Source organism: Solanum tuberosum, unplaced genomic scaffold (assembly GCF_000226075.1).
Source record: "Solanum tuberosum cultivar DM 1-3 516 R44 unplaced genomic scaffold, SolTub_3.0 scf00093, whole genome shotgun sequence".
Classification (NCBI taxonomy): domain Eukaryota; kingdom Viridiplantae; phylum Streptophyta; class Magnoliopsida; order Solanales; family Solanaceae; genus Solanum; species Solanum tuberosum.
This window is the reverse complement of record NW_006239018.1, coordinates 1,596,128-1,609,610: the sequence shown is the minus strand read 5'-3', so window position 1 is coordinate 1,609,610 and position 13,483 is coordinate 1,596,128. Positions and strand designations below refer to the sequence as shown.

The following is a 13,483-nucleotide window of genomic DNA, read 5'->3' as shown; positions in this document are numbered from 1 at the left end:
GCCCTTCAAATAATCCCCTTACTGAACCCAATTCTTCCCACACTAGTCTCCTCTCCATGTAGTCATTTGGAGCATACACTCCAGTTATGTGACAATTGTAATTCTGTGTTTGGGATTCAAAACTACAAGTAATGGAGTAGGTTCCTATTTCTAAGACCTCCCCCTTCCATGCCCTCTCATCCCACATCAAAATGATTCCGCCTCTTGTTCCACTAGCTTCCAGACAAGCGTGTCTGATCCATCTACCTCCCCAAATCTGATTCGCTACTTCTGTAATATTCCCCGCAAGCTTAGTTTCTTGGAGGCAGATGATGTCTGCCCTCCATTCGGAAATTAAGCTTTTGACAGTCTCCCTCTTCTCCTTATTGTTCAATCCCCGGACATTCCACGATACTAGTTTAAACTTCATCTTGTAACTAGAGTGGTGTTCCTCCCCTTGTTCCTATTCCCTGAGCTTTTGAATTTTACATCAAATGAGACAAGACTTTTAAGCTCTTGTGCACCTTTGATTTTGTTCTTTTTAACTTCAGTGCCTTGTTCCATTCTTCTCGCTTGTCTGCAACTATCTATCTGGAGAAGTAATTCTATGGCCTCCTCTTCATGTCCATGGAAATCAATTCCAAAGATCTTCCCCAGTTTGATCAGATTCTGTTGCACCCAAGAGGAATTTTGTTGTTGCTGCAGAATTGGCTCGGCTTCCTCCACTTCCCAATCAACAATTTCTGTGTTTGAATTTTGTATCACTAGCTCATTCCCCTCTGTTTCTGTGCTACTGCCGATATTTTTTGGTGGATAGTTATGCCTGGTTGTAGAATTTGGCCTTTTATTTCTTCTTCGGGATTTATCTTCTTATTTACCAAAAGGAGCCTGTAGAGGAAGTTATCAAGTTATGCCAATTTCTAGCTCCCTCATCGGCTCCAACTGGAGAAAATGAAAAAGAAAAACTCACCTAAAGAAAGGGAGTAAAAGGGCTCCAACTAGGTTCACTTCTTTCCACTTTTGTTGTATTTGAATGCCGTCGTGGTGCATTTCATTAACATATTGACAAGAACTCTGATTTTAACAAGCAGGCTCAAGTATGTGTCAGAGAATTCAGCTGAATCTGTGTTTCTTCATTTTAACCTCAATATTTCATTTGCTTGTGCAGGCTAGGTAGCAGGGGCTGCAAACTAATAGGATGTGGCTCTGCAGTACCATCTCTAAATGTATCCAATGATGATCTTGCAAAAATTGTTGATACTAATGATCAGTGGATATCTGTTCGGACAGGAATTCGTAACCGTAGAGTTCTTTCAGGCAAGTCTTTCTTTGGATTTGATGCTTTTTAACTGGATGGATTCTGTTATCTTATGTTTTAGGGGAAAAAATATAGTAATACTTAAGCACCTTAGGCTTTGGTTTAGTTGTAAGTGACACAGATGTGTGGATTAGGTACACATCATGAGTTTGAACCCTCACACATATAAGCCTGGTATTTAAGTGGAAAAGGGTAAGGGGCGGGCCCATTATCCACCAAGTTTCGAACTGTGCATCAGTTGGCCTTGGGGAATTTTTCAGTTAAAAAAAAGAAGAAGAAAACTTTAGCTCCATTTAGGAGTAGAGTGCATCCAGAAAACAAGTAGCATTCGAAAATTCTTCTAACGTTCGGTGAATAATTAAAAGTACATTTAGATCCTAGAGTTTATCAAGAAGCACTTCGGTAGAAGCTCAAATTTAGAGCTTTTGAAACTCCTATTGGCCAAAATTTTGTATCATAGAAAAGATAATCTGCCCATTGTCAAATCAAAAGTAATTCTAGTTGAGATTAAATTGTGAATGCCAAAAAAAATTGGCTTTGTAAAATGATTGTACCAAGCATCAAGTGTATTGCTAATATAAAATTTATAGGACTGTTGGTACAACCGTACAAGCACATTATGAAAAGGTACCTATCCAAAGACTCCCAAAGGGCCATAGTGTGATGTGTGGATTGGATATCCTATTTCTTTGTAATACTTCCTTTCTGTCCTTTTCTCAGAATTTCAAAGAGCTTTTGATACTTTACTATACACACTACACATTTTTGTTCTCTTATGATTAGATAGACATGTTTCTATAGAATCAATTTTTTTAGGAATCAGAATACGTATCTGTGTTCTCTGTTATTTCCTTTTGAATGTTTGTAGAACATAGCCTAATTGTTTATTTATTCCAAAAATAAAAGAGTCAACATTTAAATTTTTGTGGATACACACGAATGACTTGGCAAAGATCAGCCATGCATTAATAGGTTGTAGTATAAATGATTTAAAATCAGAAATGCCTTTTGTGAAATGGGGGTAAAATACTTATATTCTTGTTTAGATGGAAAAAATGTATCAACTTTTTTGTATTTTATGTAAACCAGCCTTAATCTGATATGTGGCTTTTACAGGCAAAGACAGTTTAACGGATCTGGCTGCAGAGGCTGCAAGGAAAGCTCTTGAGATGGCAGAGGTTGATCCTAATGATGTTGACCTAATTTTGCTATGCAGTTCAACTCCCGAGGATCTTTTTGGTAGTGCTCCACAGGTATAACTTGCTAGAAGAATAGTGTCATTATATTTCCATACAACCAATATTTCAAGAAAAATTACCTTTCTAGCGGTATAGCCCATCTTCAGCAGATCGTTCAGAAAGAACCTGCAATAGTGCTTTCTTTATTCCACACCCATAACATGAGTTAGCCAGAGTGATAATATGGAATGCATTGCCATGGAGCTTTTGAGTTTAGACGTTTATTCTCTTTGCCTTCTGCTATATCTACTTCATAGAACATAGTTTATGCGTAGGAATTGATTCACAGTATGTATAGTTTTTCTTTTTTTCCATTCACAACATATTGTTGATGAACTTGTCTCCTGCATTTACTAGGATTATAACTGATAAAGATATCACCATTTAAGACAATTAAATGAAGCTAATCACCTTTAGTTCTGTGTGCATGATACTATTGTTAATTATGCATTTACTCATTCATATGCATATGATGTTACAATATAGTGAAGAATGATTGACAACTTCTGAAATTAATTGTGTTTCATCAGAGGCCAAGGGCAACTCTTTATTTATTTTGGCCTTGTTATAATTGAGTGTCCCCATGCATTTCCCTTGAAATTATGTAAAACAAAGAAAGTACATTTATGATGTAATGAGAGCTGTACTGTTAGCGTGGTAAAAGGTTTGAAGTGTCCCAAAATTGAAAGGGCATTTGATAGATGATCCATCATCTTTGCATGTTTTTTTCTGACAAGGTAAGATAATTAGTTTGGTAAAGGGTTGCTCTCAGGAAAATTAATTTGACCCTTCTCCCGCCATTGTGATCCTACATCAGACAGATAGTCCATATAGAAGTTCAACTTTGAGCTAAATGTTTGGTTTTGCTGGTCACAAGTGACTGGCCAGCAATGGTGTTGTTACTACTAATCTGTCTTTCTAAATACCCGCAATAGATTTCTGTGCCCTGCAAAGAACGTGTTTGATTATTCAAATTGTTTTGGTTCTTATCTTTTCCAATGCTTTAATTATATCATGCATTTCCAACTGACTGACTTTTTAATTCTGATTTATACTGCCGACCCAAATTAACTAAGTTGCTGCACCGTCAAATTATAGATTTAATCATGTTCTCTTCAGAATTTTCTTGGGTACTCTATCCATTCTTTTTTGCTACTTCTTTCCTCAGATCCAAAGAGCACTTGGTTGCAAAAGCAATCCATTGTCTTTCGACATTACAGCTGCTTGTAGCGGGTTCATGCTGGGTTTGGTATCTGCTGCTTGCTATATCAGAGGTAGAATTTTGTAAAAGTTTTTTTTTTTGATGTGCAAGTTCTTTGTAAACTTTGCCATAGAGGGATTAATTGAACCAGGTAATCATCTTTTGTTGGATATACCTCAAGTGATCTGTAATTGAGGTTAAATGATAAAACAATTTGCATTGTCTTAGATTCTTAAGCAAGATTTTGGATGATTAGTTGGAGATGATTAAGTTATGGAAGACAACTGAACATACAGGAGACAAAGATTATGACACTTCTCAGTGAAAGAATAATGCTTCTATCATAATACTGGTAGGTATACATTTTCTGTGTGTAATCCCACAAGTGGGGTTTGGGGAAGGTAAGATGTATGCAGACCTCTTTGTGGGGTGGAGAGGAGGGAGGGAGAACATTTCAGTGTAATTTTTAAAGAATGACTTAGCATATGCTGTCAAGTTGTAACTGGGAAGTTATGAGTTATGACTATTAGAGGCTTTCCAGTACCATTTTTCCAGAAAGCTTGTTCTGATTACTTGACTCTTTTTTTTTGTTTGAGAAAGTTAACATTTTATAGACAAAATACATCTGGAGTTTAAAGTTAGCAAAACCAAATAATCTATCACCTATACTCCTCCGAAACTATCTAAAAAGTGAGTAATATCCTCCACCTTACTGGGGAGTACAAAGTTGCACCAAAAATAAAAGGTTATAAGGCAATTCAGTTTCAAGCTCTGGAAAGGGATGCTCTTGTTTTCAAAACATCTCTGGTTCCTTTCCTTCCATATTGTCCACCAGATGCAAGCAGGGACAATCTTCCATCTCTCCTTATGGGTTGACATGTTTCCTTCTCTATTCCATGCTGTTAGGGCTTTTGATGTATGCCTTGACATGGACCAACTGATACCCCTTAAGTTAAAAAACACATGCCACAGTTTCAGTGTCACTCTACAGTGAATGAAGAAATGGTTTGTATGGTTTGTTGTCTCTGTTTCTCTTTCACAAAAAAAAGCACCTGGAGCATAATTCCCTTCCCTTTTTCATTAGATTGTCCTGAGTTAATACTGCTTGCCTGGCTACCAACCAGGTGAAACAAGCCACCTTGTGTGGTATCTTTACCTTCCATATCATCTTCCAAGGCCATGATAAGAGCATTGCAGCTGACCTATCAAGGTGTCTGTAAGCTGATGTAAGCTGATTTTACTGTGAATTTCCCATTTTTGGATCTCAACCATTTTAGACTGTCTTCATTTGTGTTAAGGTTATTGGTCTACTCCAAAGAATTGAAGAACTCTGTGAAGTTGTCTATTTCCCAGTTATTCAACCTTCTCTTGAAAGAGAGGTTCCATCCTTGGTTGTCCCTGACATCTGCTACTGCTGCCTCCTTCTGTTGGTTCATATTGTAGATCACAGTGTACAACTGTTTCAAGGGGTATTGACCAAGCCACACATCATTCCAGAATGATGTCCTCCTTCCGTTTCCTATTTCAATCCTTGAATTTCTCCATATTTTAGGCCACTGGATCCTGATTGTTTTCCATAAACCTATCCCATAAGGGCTTGTAGCTTCTTAGTGATCCATAGGTCTTCCATTGTATATCTGGAAGCTATAACTTCTTTCCACAAACTCTGTTCTCCAGAGACAAACCTCCATAGCCACTTCAAGAGAATACTCTGATTCTTTACTTTGAGGTGCTTTATGCCCATTCCTCCTCCTTTTTTGTTGTTGATGACTGCATCCCATTTCACCAGGTGATGCTTCTTTTCCCCCTCTCCATTTCCTTGCCATAAAAAGTTCCTCCCGATGGAGTTTAGCTTTCTTAAGACACACCCTGGCAAAGGAAATAATGACATCGTGTAAGCTGACATAGCATCAAGCACACTATTGATTAAAGTCAATCTTCCACCCAAAGATTGGTATTGGCTTCTCCAATTTACTTCTTTCACATTTTTCCACCACTGCATTCCAAATATTCTTGGATTTACTTTTTGCTCCCAGAGGCATCCCTAGATAGGTAGTGGGTAGTTCTCCCACAGTCCCACTTTGCCTCCTAGGATACCAGCCAAACTATTGATAGCTGGAACTTTATTCACTGGGTAGACAAAACTTTTGCCCCAGTTTATGTGTAATCCAGAAATAGCTTCGAACAGAATAAAACCCTTAGATGCTTTAGTTGCTCTTTCTCTGCACCACAGAACACTAAAGTGTCATCTGCATACTGTAAGTGGGAGATATTTAAGCCCAAAATATCACTATCATTCGTCCAGAAACCCTTGATCATATTGTTTAACTGTGTTCTTTTCAACATATCACTCAATCCTCCCATAGTAAGTATAAAAAGGAAAGGGGAAAGAGGATTCTCCCTGCCTTAATCATCTTTCAGAGTGGAAGAAACCAGAAGGGGTACCATTAATTAATACTGAAAATTTTACTGTACTCACACATGTACTCACACAGTAAAATTTAAGATTTCCTATTTTACTGTTCTTGACTTTCTTATTTTAAGATTCCCTACCTAAGATTAACTCCATGATGAGTTTGCTTGAAGCAAGTGTTTTCTCACTTGTAAAAGTAACATAACTTGAAGTGTTTCATCATTTTTTTTCATAATTGCCTTCATCTGTCGTGGGAGCTCCAAAACTTGCATTGAATGAATTAAGAATGTTTAACACTTTTAGGTGGACCAAGTTCACATTCCATGTTATCAATTTTCTAGCTGTATCTGATCTGCATGCTTAATGTTTCTTGAGGATTCAGGAACAATCAATATTCCAGAAACACAAAATAGTTTGACCAGCAAGAACTGTGGAAACAACACCAATGGATGGCTACTTGGTCTTGCCTGTGGCGGCCTGGTCACACTTCTTCCCTTAATGCTCCAGACCCTAACCAATGTTTTTTTGTAACCTGGATCCCTGAGAGTCAATAGCGCACTGTTTGAAACTCGATGGATGATGGGCCCATCCCTTTACCCTTCTCCACTTAAATTCCGACGCTACCTAGTGTGTTTTTTATGTCAACCCTTTCTTTCAAGTGCTGATGTTTTACTTGAATTTGGACTTGTGCTTAAACATGGCCGATGTGATAGGCTTTTGTCCTATGCTTTCACCATTCAATTTCTTGGACCCAGCTAGAATCGTCTAGTTCACATAGATGGTTTTGAGACAAGTAGAAACTACACTATCTGACTAATAGAAACTATGTGAACAAAATTTAAAGTCGTCACTCCTTGCAAAAAAGAGAACAAGCAAATGCCTGAGTTTTTTGATCAGTCAGTTTTAAATACCTCATTTCTGGGTTATTGATGAACTCTCTTATTCTTAGTGTAGAGTTCTAGAACTGGAGGGAGATGTTTAATACCTAATTGGAGATTGAGATGGCCCTTTAGTGGATAATAACAACAACATACCCAGTGGATCCCACCAGTGGGGTTTTAGTCGATGATCTTAAATGTTATTAATAAGTAAGTCTAACAAAGGCCTGCTTATGTTCAGTATCATAAGTTACGTGAAAAAAATGATAGATCATTATCGTCAACCTGAAAAGTGAAGTTGAAACTTGAGGTCATGCAATTTGTGGATACTAAAAAGTGAAAGACAAATAAGAGAGAAACTTTTCTAGATAAAGAATTGGAATATATTAACGACACTGAAAATTATTAACTTCTTGGATAAATCCCTTGAGGATATGATTTAGTGAGTAGTGGCCTAAAATTTTATTTTTTGCCGTGTGAAATATTATTGAATTGTCAATACCAGCATAACTACAATATATTGAATTATATATTCGTAAATATATGCTCTGCTAAGTATTGAAATTCTGCCATCTTGCAGGTGGTGGCTTTAAAAATGTTCTTGTTATAGGGGCTGATGCTCTATCTCGCTATGTTGACTGGACAGATAGAGGGACATGTATTCTCTTTGGTGATGCTGCTGGTGCTGTAGTGGTTCAGGTATGATAAAGGAGAATTTACGAATCAATTAGGGGTCGTTTGGTAGAGTGTATAAGAATAATGCTAAATAGAGTGTATTAGTAATGCTTGTATTAGTAATGCTTGTATTAGTTATACATAGATTATTTTTATGCATTGTTTGGTTTGATGCATTAAAAATAGCATGCATTGCATACAAAAAAATTATTTACAAAGATGCCCTCCACTATTATGGTGTAAAAGATGTAAAATGGGTTTTGAGGGGCAATTGGGTCTTTAATCATGCTAATGCATGCATTAAAACCATTGCATTGCTAATACCTAGAAATCCATGGTATTAGTAATACCCCTTAATACACAATAGAGTGTATGCAAGGATTACATAGGTTAGAAAAGAGTACCAAACAAGGTACTAGTAATACACAAGGATACACACTACCAAATGACCCCTTAGTGAATTATGATTTTTAGTTGTTGCAGTTTTCCAATGGCTAATTGGCTATCCTATTTTTTTTTCATCAAGTAAAAAGAGGGATGAACCCTCTTTACTGATTCAAGTATCATTAGATTCTTCTGTACTCTTCTTGCAGTCTAAATTGATGAAGTTCATGAGGTCTTTCTTTTCTTCACCAGGGTTGAGGTTGGGTTGGGGATATTCACTAGACATGTATAAAATTAGAAATGTCTCAGCCTCATTGGTGGCTGATTTTCGTCACCATTTGGGTTGGTTTAAATAATATTGGGGTCTGATTTACACAAATAACCTCTTCTGTGGCTTTGTATTTAGAAATTGACCACTTTTTCAAAATTAGACCAGTGATCTGAAGTTCGAAAGTCGCCACCTGGTCTGTATTTCAAAGTTCAAAACTGGTACTCAGACCATGGGTCTAATTTTGAAAAAATGGTCAAATTGTTAATACAAGGGCACAAAGTTGACCACCTGGTGTAAATATGTGTGGTTTGGAAGTCTGACGTGATACGTGTGTAGAGCTTTCCTTTCATATCTCAAAGTTGGTTTTCTTAGTTTTGCTTTCGTATGTCGGGAGTTGTAGGCGCTATGTACTAAATCGTTTGAAATTCCTCCGGCTTCATTTCTCGAAAAAAAACATTGACTATGAAATACTTCCTGTGTTTTGTCTTTTCTGACATTTTCAAAATTTCTTATTCTTGAAATGCTTATCCATGGACCATCTCTAGGCTTTGGTCTAGTGGTGAGAGTGCAATGTGTGGAACAACACATGTCACGTATTCGAACCATGCTTAAGTGGAGAAAAGTAGAGGGACCAGCCCATTATCCCCTGAGTTTCGAACCGTGCACCACTACCCCTCAAGGATTTCTCGGCTGTTAAGAAAACTGATCCATGGATCTACTTCACCCGATTATTCGTCCAAACAATATACACAAACTTCACTGTCACATACTGGAATTTTTATTTTTTTTGAGATAAGGTTAACTTTACTGGAATTTTTTTGCCTGGTGTTCAGTCTAGAGGTTGAATCCTATGCGGTGTTGTTGGTCAATTGCTCTGTGCTTACCATGGTTAACAAAAGAAAAGAGGAAATAGAAACTTGCTGTGACCTTATACTCTACAGTTATTCTGAAACATTCATGTTGCAACTGAAATTCCTTCAAAGAACCCATCCAGATTGTACCTAAGGTTATGACCAATGAAGTGACTCCCTATTGCTGTCTCCCTCCCCCTCTCCAAGTGTAGCAGCCATCTTGGGCAGCTTTGTGTGTTACTCTTCTCCTTCCAGATGTAATTACCTATTTCTCTATCAAATGTTAAAAACCACTTCCACAAAGCTCAAGTCTACCTTTTTATTTACACATCTTCTATTTGTACCAAAGAGAATACAAGTTCTAAACAAGGGTGATTGGACAGAAGGAATTCCTGAAAATTGTGACTGGGGATTATAAGACAGTTTGATTCGTTATTTTCTCCACTCCGCTGTTAGTAAGTGGATTACAACAAATAAAATTGGTTGAAAACCAAGGAGGACCAGAACTGTTTGAACTAGCCAAGAATTGTGGGAATGATTGGTCGTAGTGGTAGGAGCAGTACAATGTGTGGAGGGAATGTTGATGGTGAAGTAATAAATATTTTATTTTATTATTGGAGAAAAGGGTGGGTTAAAGCCTAAAGGCAGTGGTTTGCGCTTGTGGGGCCAACCTTTCAAGCTGGCGGCTGGAAATGCCTCAATGTTTTTTCACGCCAGTAAGGTCAGGCATGGTCTGTGGAGTTGATCTCACATTTTTTCTTTTTCCCCTTTTTCTCTCTTAATAAGTTTAATCCACCCAGTTAACCTTGTTTTGGTTGGTGTGTTAAGTTCGTGATGACTATGTGTTGGGTATTTATAGGTCAGAACTCAGATAAGTAGGTTAGAGAGTGCCCCCCCGGGCTTGGTCTCAGTCAGACAAGGATTCCTCATGCTGTTATCTGTGACTCTTGTAGTATAACCGTCTGACCTGCAATTTGATTGGGTTTGGCATTAAGTTTGAAACGGTCAATTAAGAACCAGTTCCCAACCTAACGCTCATTTTTAAATGATTCAACATACTAAATGGATATTTCTTTTTGGTATGTCTGAGCCTACTCATCTGTGCACAAAGATGGATCACCGAGGGCAAGATCAGTATAGGCTCAATAATACCATTCCCAGTTTACCTGTTTGACATTTTTCACCTCGATGATGAAATGAAGGTGTCTAATCAACGAAAGAACAGAGATTGCTCTTGCATTTTTGCAAATCAATAACCAGTTGAGGTCTTCAGTCAATCTAAGCTTCTTCACTACTATATACTCTTGATATACTTCATAGCTTGAAATATAACATAGATGCATTATTGATTGAGGAGTGTTATTCCTTAGTGTAGATGTCTGATGTTGCATCTTCTTCTTGTATTAATCCATGTTCTTGATGCCTTGTTTTTTGTTCTGTTGTTGCTAGCTATTGACCATGTTCAATGCTAATTTGCACATTTAAGTTTCTCAAAATTTATATAAATCCACTCTTGTAGGCCTGTGATATTGGAGAAGATGGTTTATTTGGTTTTGACTTGCATAGTGATGGTGAAGGTCAAAGGTATTTATTATCATAGTTAGGAATATTTCCCCTGATTTCTCTTTTAGAGGGCCACTAAATGAGTGTTCTCATATTCAGGCACTTGAATGCTTCGATCAAAGATAATGAAACAGATAAAGCGTTTGGTACAAATGGTTCTTCTTTTGGTTTTCCACCAACAGGTTCCTCTTACTCTTGCATTCAGATGAATGGTAAAGAGGTCTTTAGATTTGCTGTTCGTGCTGTGCCACAATCAATAGAAGCAGCTTTAGAGAACGCAGGTCTTCCTAGGTCCAAAATTGATTGGCTGCTTCTCCACCAGGTATGGATTTCTGGGATACAAAGTTGACTGAGTTAGTCAAACCTAAATATAGATTAATGACCTTCTCTTAGAAGCTGTTATGTTTTTGACTGAATGAAATACATTTATGAACGATTAGCGACAAAATGTTCTGATACTTGTGATTCCCATCCTCCTGTTCTCTAATTTTATATGTTTTTCTCAAAGCTGATAAGTAAAGGCCAGATCATGTTTGTAGGCGGCCAGGGGCAGTTGTTAACAGGAGGAACTTCCGACAGTTAAATGAAGAACTGCTTATGTGCCTAAGGCATAGACCTTTACTTATATTACTCTTTAAATTCAACTCAACTATTACTCTATATCCTATCAAACAAAGCATATGAGATTGGGATTAAAGTTATTTTACTAAGCTAGTGGATGTGTGATTATTGCCTGAGAAATGCAGAACAAAAGAACAAGTATAACAACCACATACGTTTGACTAAAATATACATAATTATTATGCTGCCAGAGCAAGATAATAAGAACATGGTTGTCCTACGCTTCTCCCCATGTTTTCTTTTGAGTCCGAGTTGGAACAATATATAGAAAAGTTATGCATATATTCTCATCGTCAAGTTGCTTTAGTTACTTGGATTAAAGTACACTTTGCTGCCTCATTTTTTTCAGGTGAGACACATTATTTTTGAAATTCGTCGTCAATTCTCATACTTGGGGACCAAAGTGACCCCATAAATTTCACATGCATCACAAAATGAAGTGTTTATATTAAAGAATAAAAAATAAGTTAGGAGTAGCAAAATATCTTTATAAAAAAGAAGTAAAGAGTATAAAAAAAAATCAAAACGAGAAGTAAGAAAGAAAAGAGTAAGCTGCTTATTGACAAAGCTGCAATTTGTCATGTGTTTGTAAAAGCACAATATGGTTAATACTTAATTATATTCCCGGTTGCTTTACTAGTTTGACCCTTGATTCATCTTTTATGATAGACGGTATTCTCTTTATCAAATTGCTTTATTGATGTAGAAACTCATTTCATGTTCAATATAACATAAGTAAATCTGTGAGCATTTTGAGTCTGACGTTCATTTTAAAAGATTTTCTTACTATTTAATGGAAAATACAACTGGAGATAATTCGCAGAAAGTTTCTTAATGCTCCTTTTGAGTTATCATCCTACATCAACTTCAGTGAAGCAACTTATCAGGAATGGCTACATGCAGGCAAATCAAAGGATTCTTGATGCAGTAGCAACACGTTTGGAGGTGCCATCAGAACATGTCATATCAAATTTGGCAAATTATGGCAATACGAGTGCTGCATCGATACCCTTGGCACTGGATGAAGCTGTTCGAAGTGGGAAAGTGCAGGCAGGTCATGTCATTGCTGCTGCTGGATTTGGTGCTGGCCTTACGTGGGGATCTGCAATACTCAGATGGGGCTAAATGCTGCTGTGAAGTTTGGGTCTGGTCTCACATCTGGATTCTGCAGTAATCAATTAGGGAAGAAACCTCTCAAGCCTCAACATATGAATAGATCTCAAACATAGATGGAAAGAAGAAATGAGAAGGTTGCATTTCCCTTATGCTTTTTTTGTTTATTAGTAGCTGATTGTGGTGTAGGCTTCATTGGCAGAATCCCCTTTTTGTCTCTCTGGTTTTCTTCTGTATTATTTTTTCCTAACATCAATAAATTATCAACATTTTGTCCCCATTGATGTTAATGTTAACATTTTAATCCAGATTGACATTCAGATTTGGATCCGAGACGTCTATTGGCATACTGTTCATTAGGGGTGTTCACGGTTTGGATAAAAACCGATCCAAACCGAAAAACCAAACCAAACCGATAAAATAAAACCGATTTTATTTGGATTTGGTTTGGTTTGGTTTTAGATTTTTGAAAACCAATAGTATTTGGTTTGGTTATGGTTTTATTCGAAAAAAACCGAAGAAATAACCGAACCGAACCGATGAATTATATACATATATTTTATTAATATACATACTTAATATATTATTTTTATAAACAATTTTAAAGATCTTATACATATTTTCATTAAAATTTCTTTATAATTTACTTATTGAAAGCAAAAATGCCCAAGATGAAACATTTATCTTATTGATTTCATGTATATGAGTGTCTATGTCAATTCTTTGTGGGACTGAAAATGTTATTGTCTCTTCCTTCTAGGCCAATATAGTGAATTTTAAAGCTTTATTGATAGTAAATTTAGTGATTGAAAGTTTAGTAATTTAAGTCATTCTAACTATTTTTCGTTTTGAATGGATTGTTGTCACTTTTTTCACATTTTAAATAAATTGTTTCTTTTATTTTTGTGTATGGTTAATAACCGAACCAAACCAAACCGAAACCGATAATCACCAAACCGATAAATGTATATTATATTT

At 36.7% G+C, this 13,483-nt stretch overlaps 1 protein-coding gene across 1 annotated transcript in view; it reads left to right on the top strand.

Annotated features, from left to right (window-relative positions):
* Positions 1 to 12,838, top strand: part of LOC102597411 (3-oxoacyl-[acyl-carrier-protein] synthase 3 A, chloroplastic-like) — a 17,490-nt gene extending 4,652 nt beyond the window's left edge. The window contains exons 3-9 of the mRNA XM_006347562.2: positions 1,148 to 1,296; positions 2,414 to 2,550; positions 3,704 to 3,809; positions 7,608 to 7,726; positions 10,728 to 10,792; positions 10,871 to 11,093; positions 12,296 to 12,838. Of these exons, the coding sequence (XP_006347624.1) occupies positions 1,148 to 1,296; positions 2,414 to 2,550; positions 3,704 to 3,809; positions 7,608 to 7,726; positions 10,728 to 10,792; positions 10,871 to 11,093; positions 12,296 to 12,517 (1,021 nt within the window). The 3' untranslated portion in view covers positions 12,518 to 12,838. The remainder of the gene's footprint in view (positions 1 to 1,147; positions 1,297 to 2,413; positions 2,551 to 3,703; positions 3,810 to 7,607; positions 7,727 to 10,727; positions 10,793 to 10,870; positions 11,094 to 12,295) is intronic.
* The last annotated feature ends 645 nt before the right edge of the window (positions 12,839 to 13,483 follow it).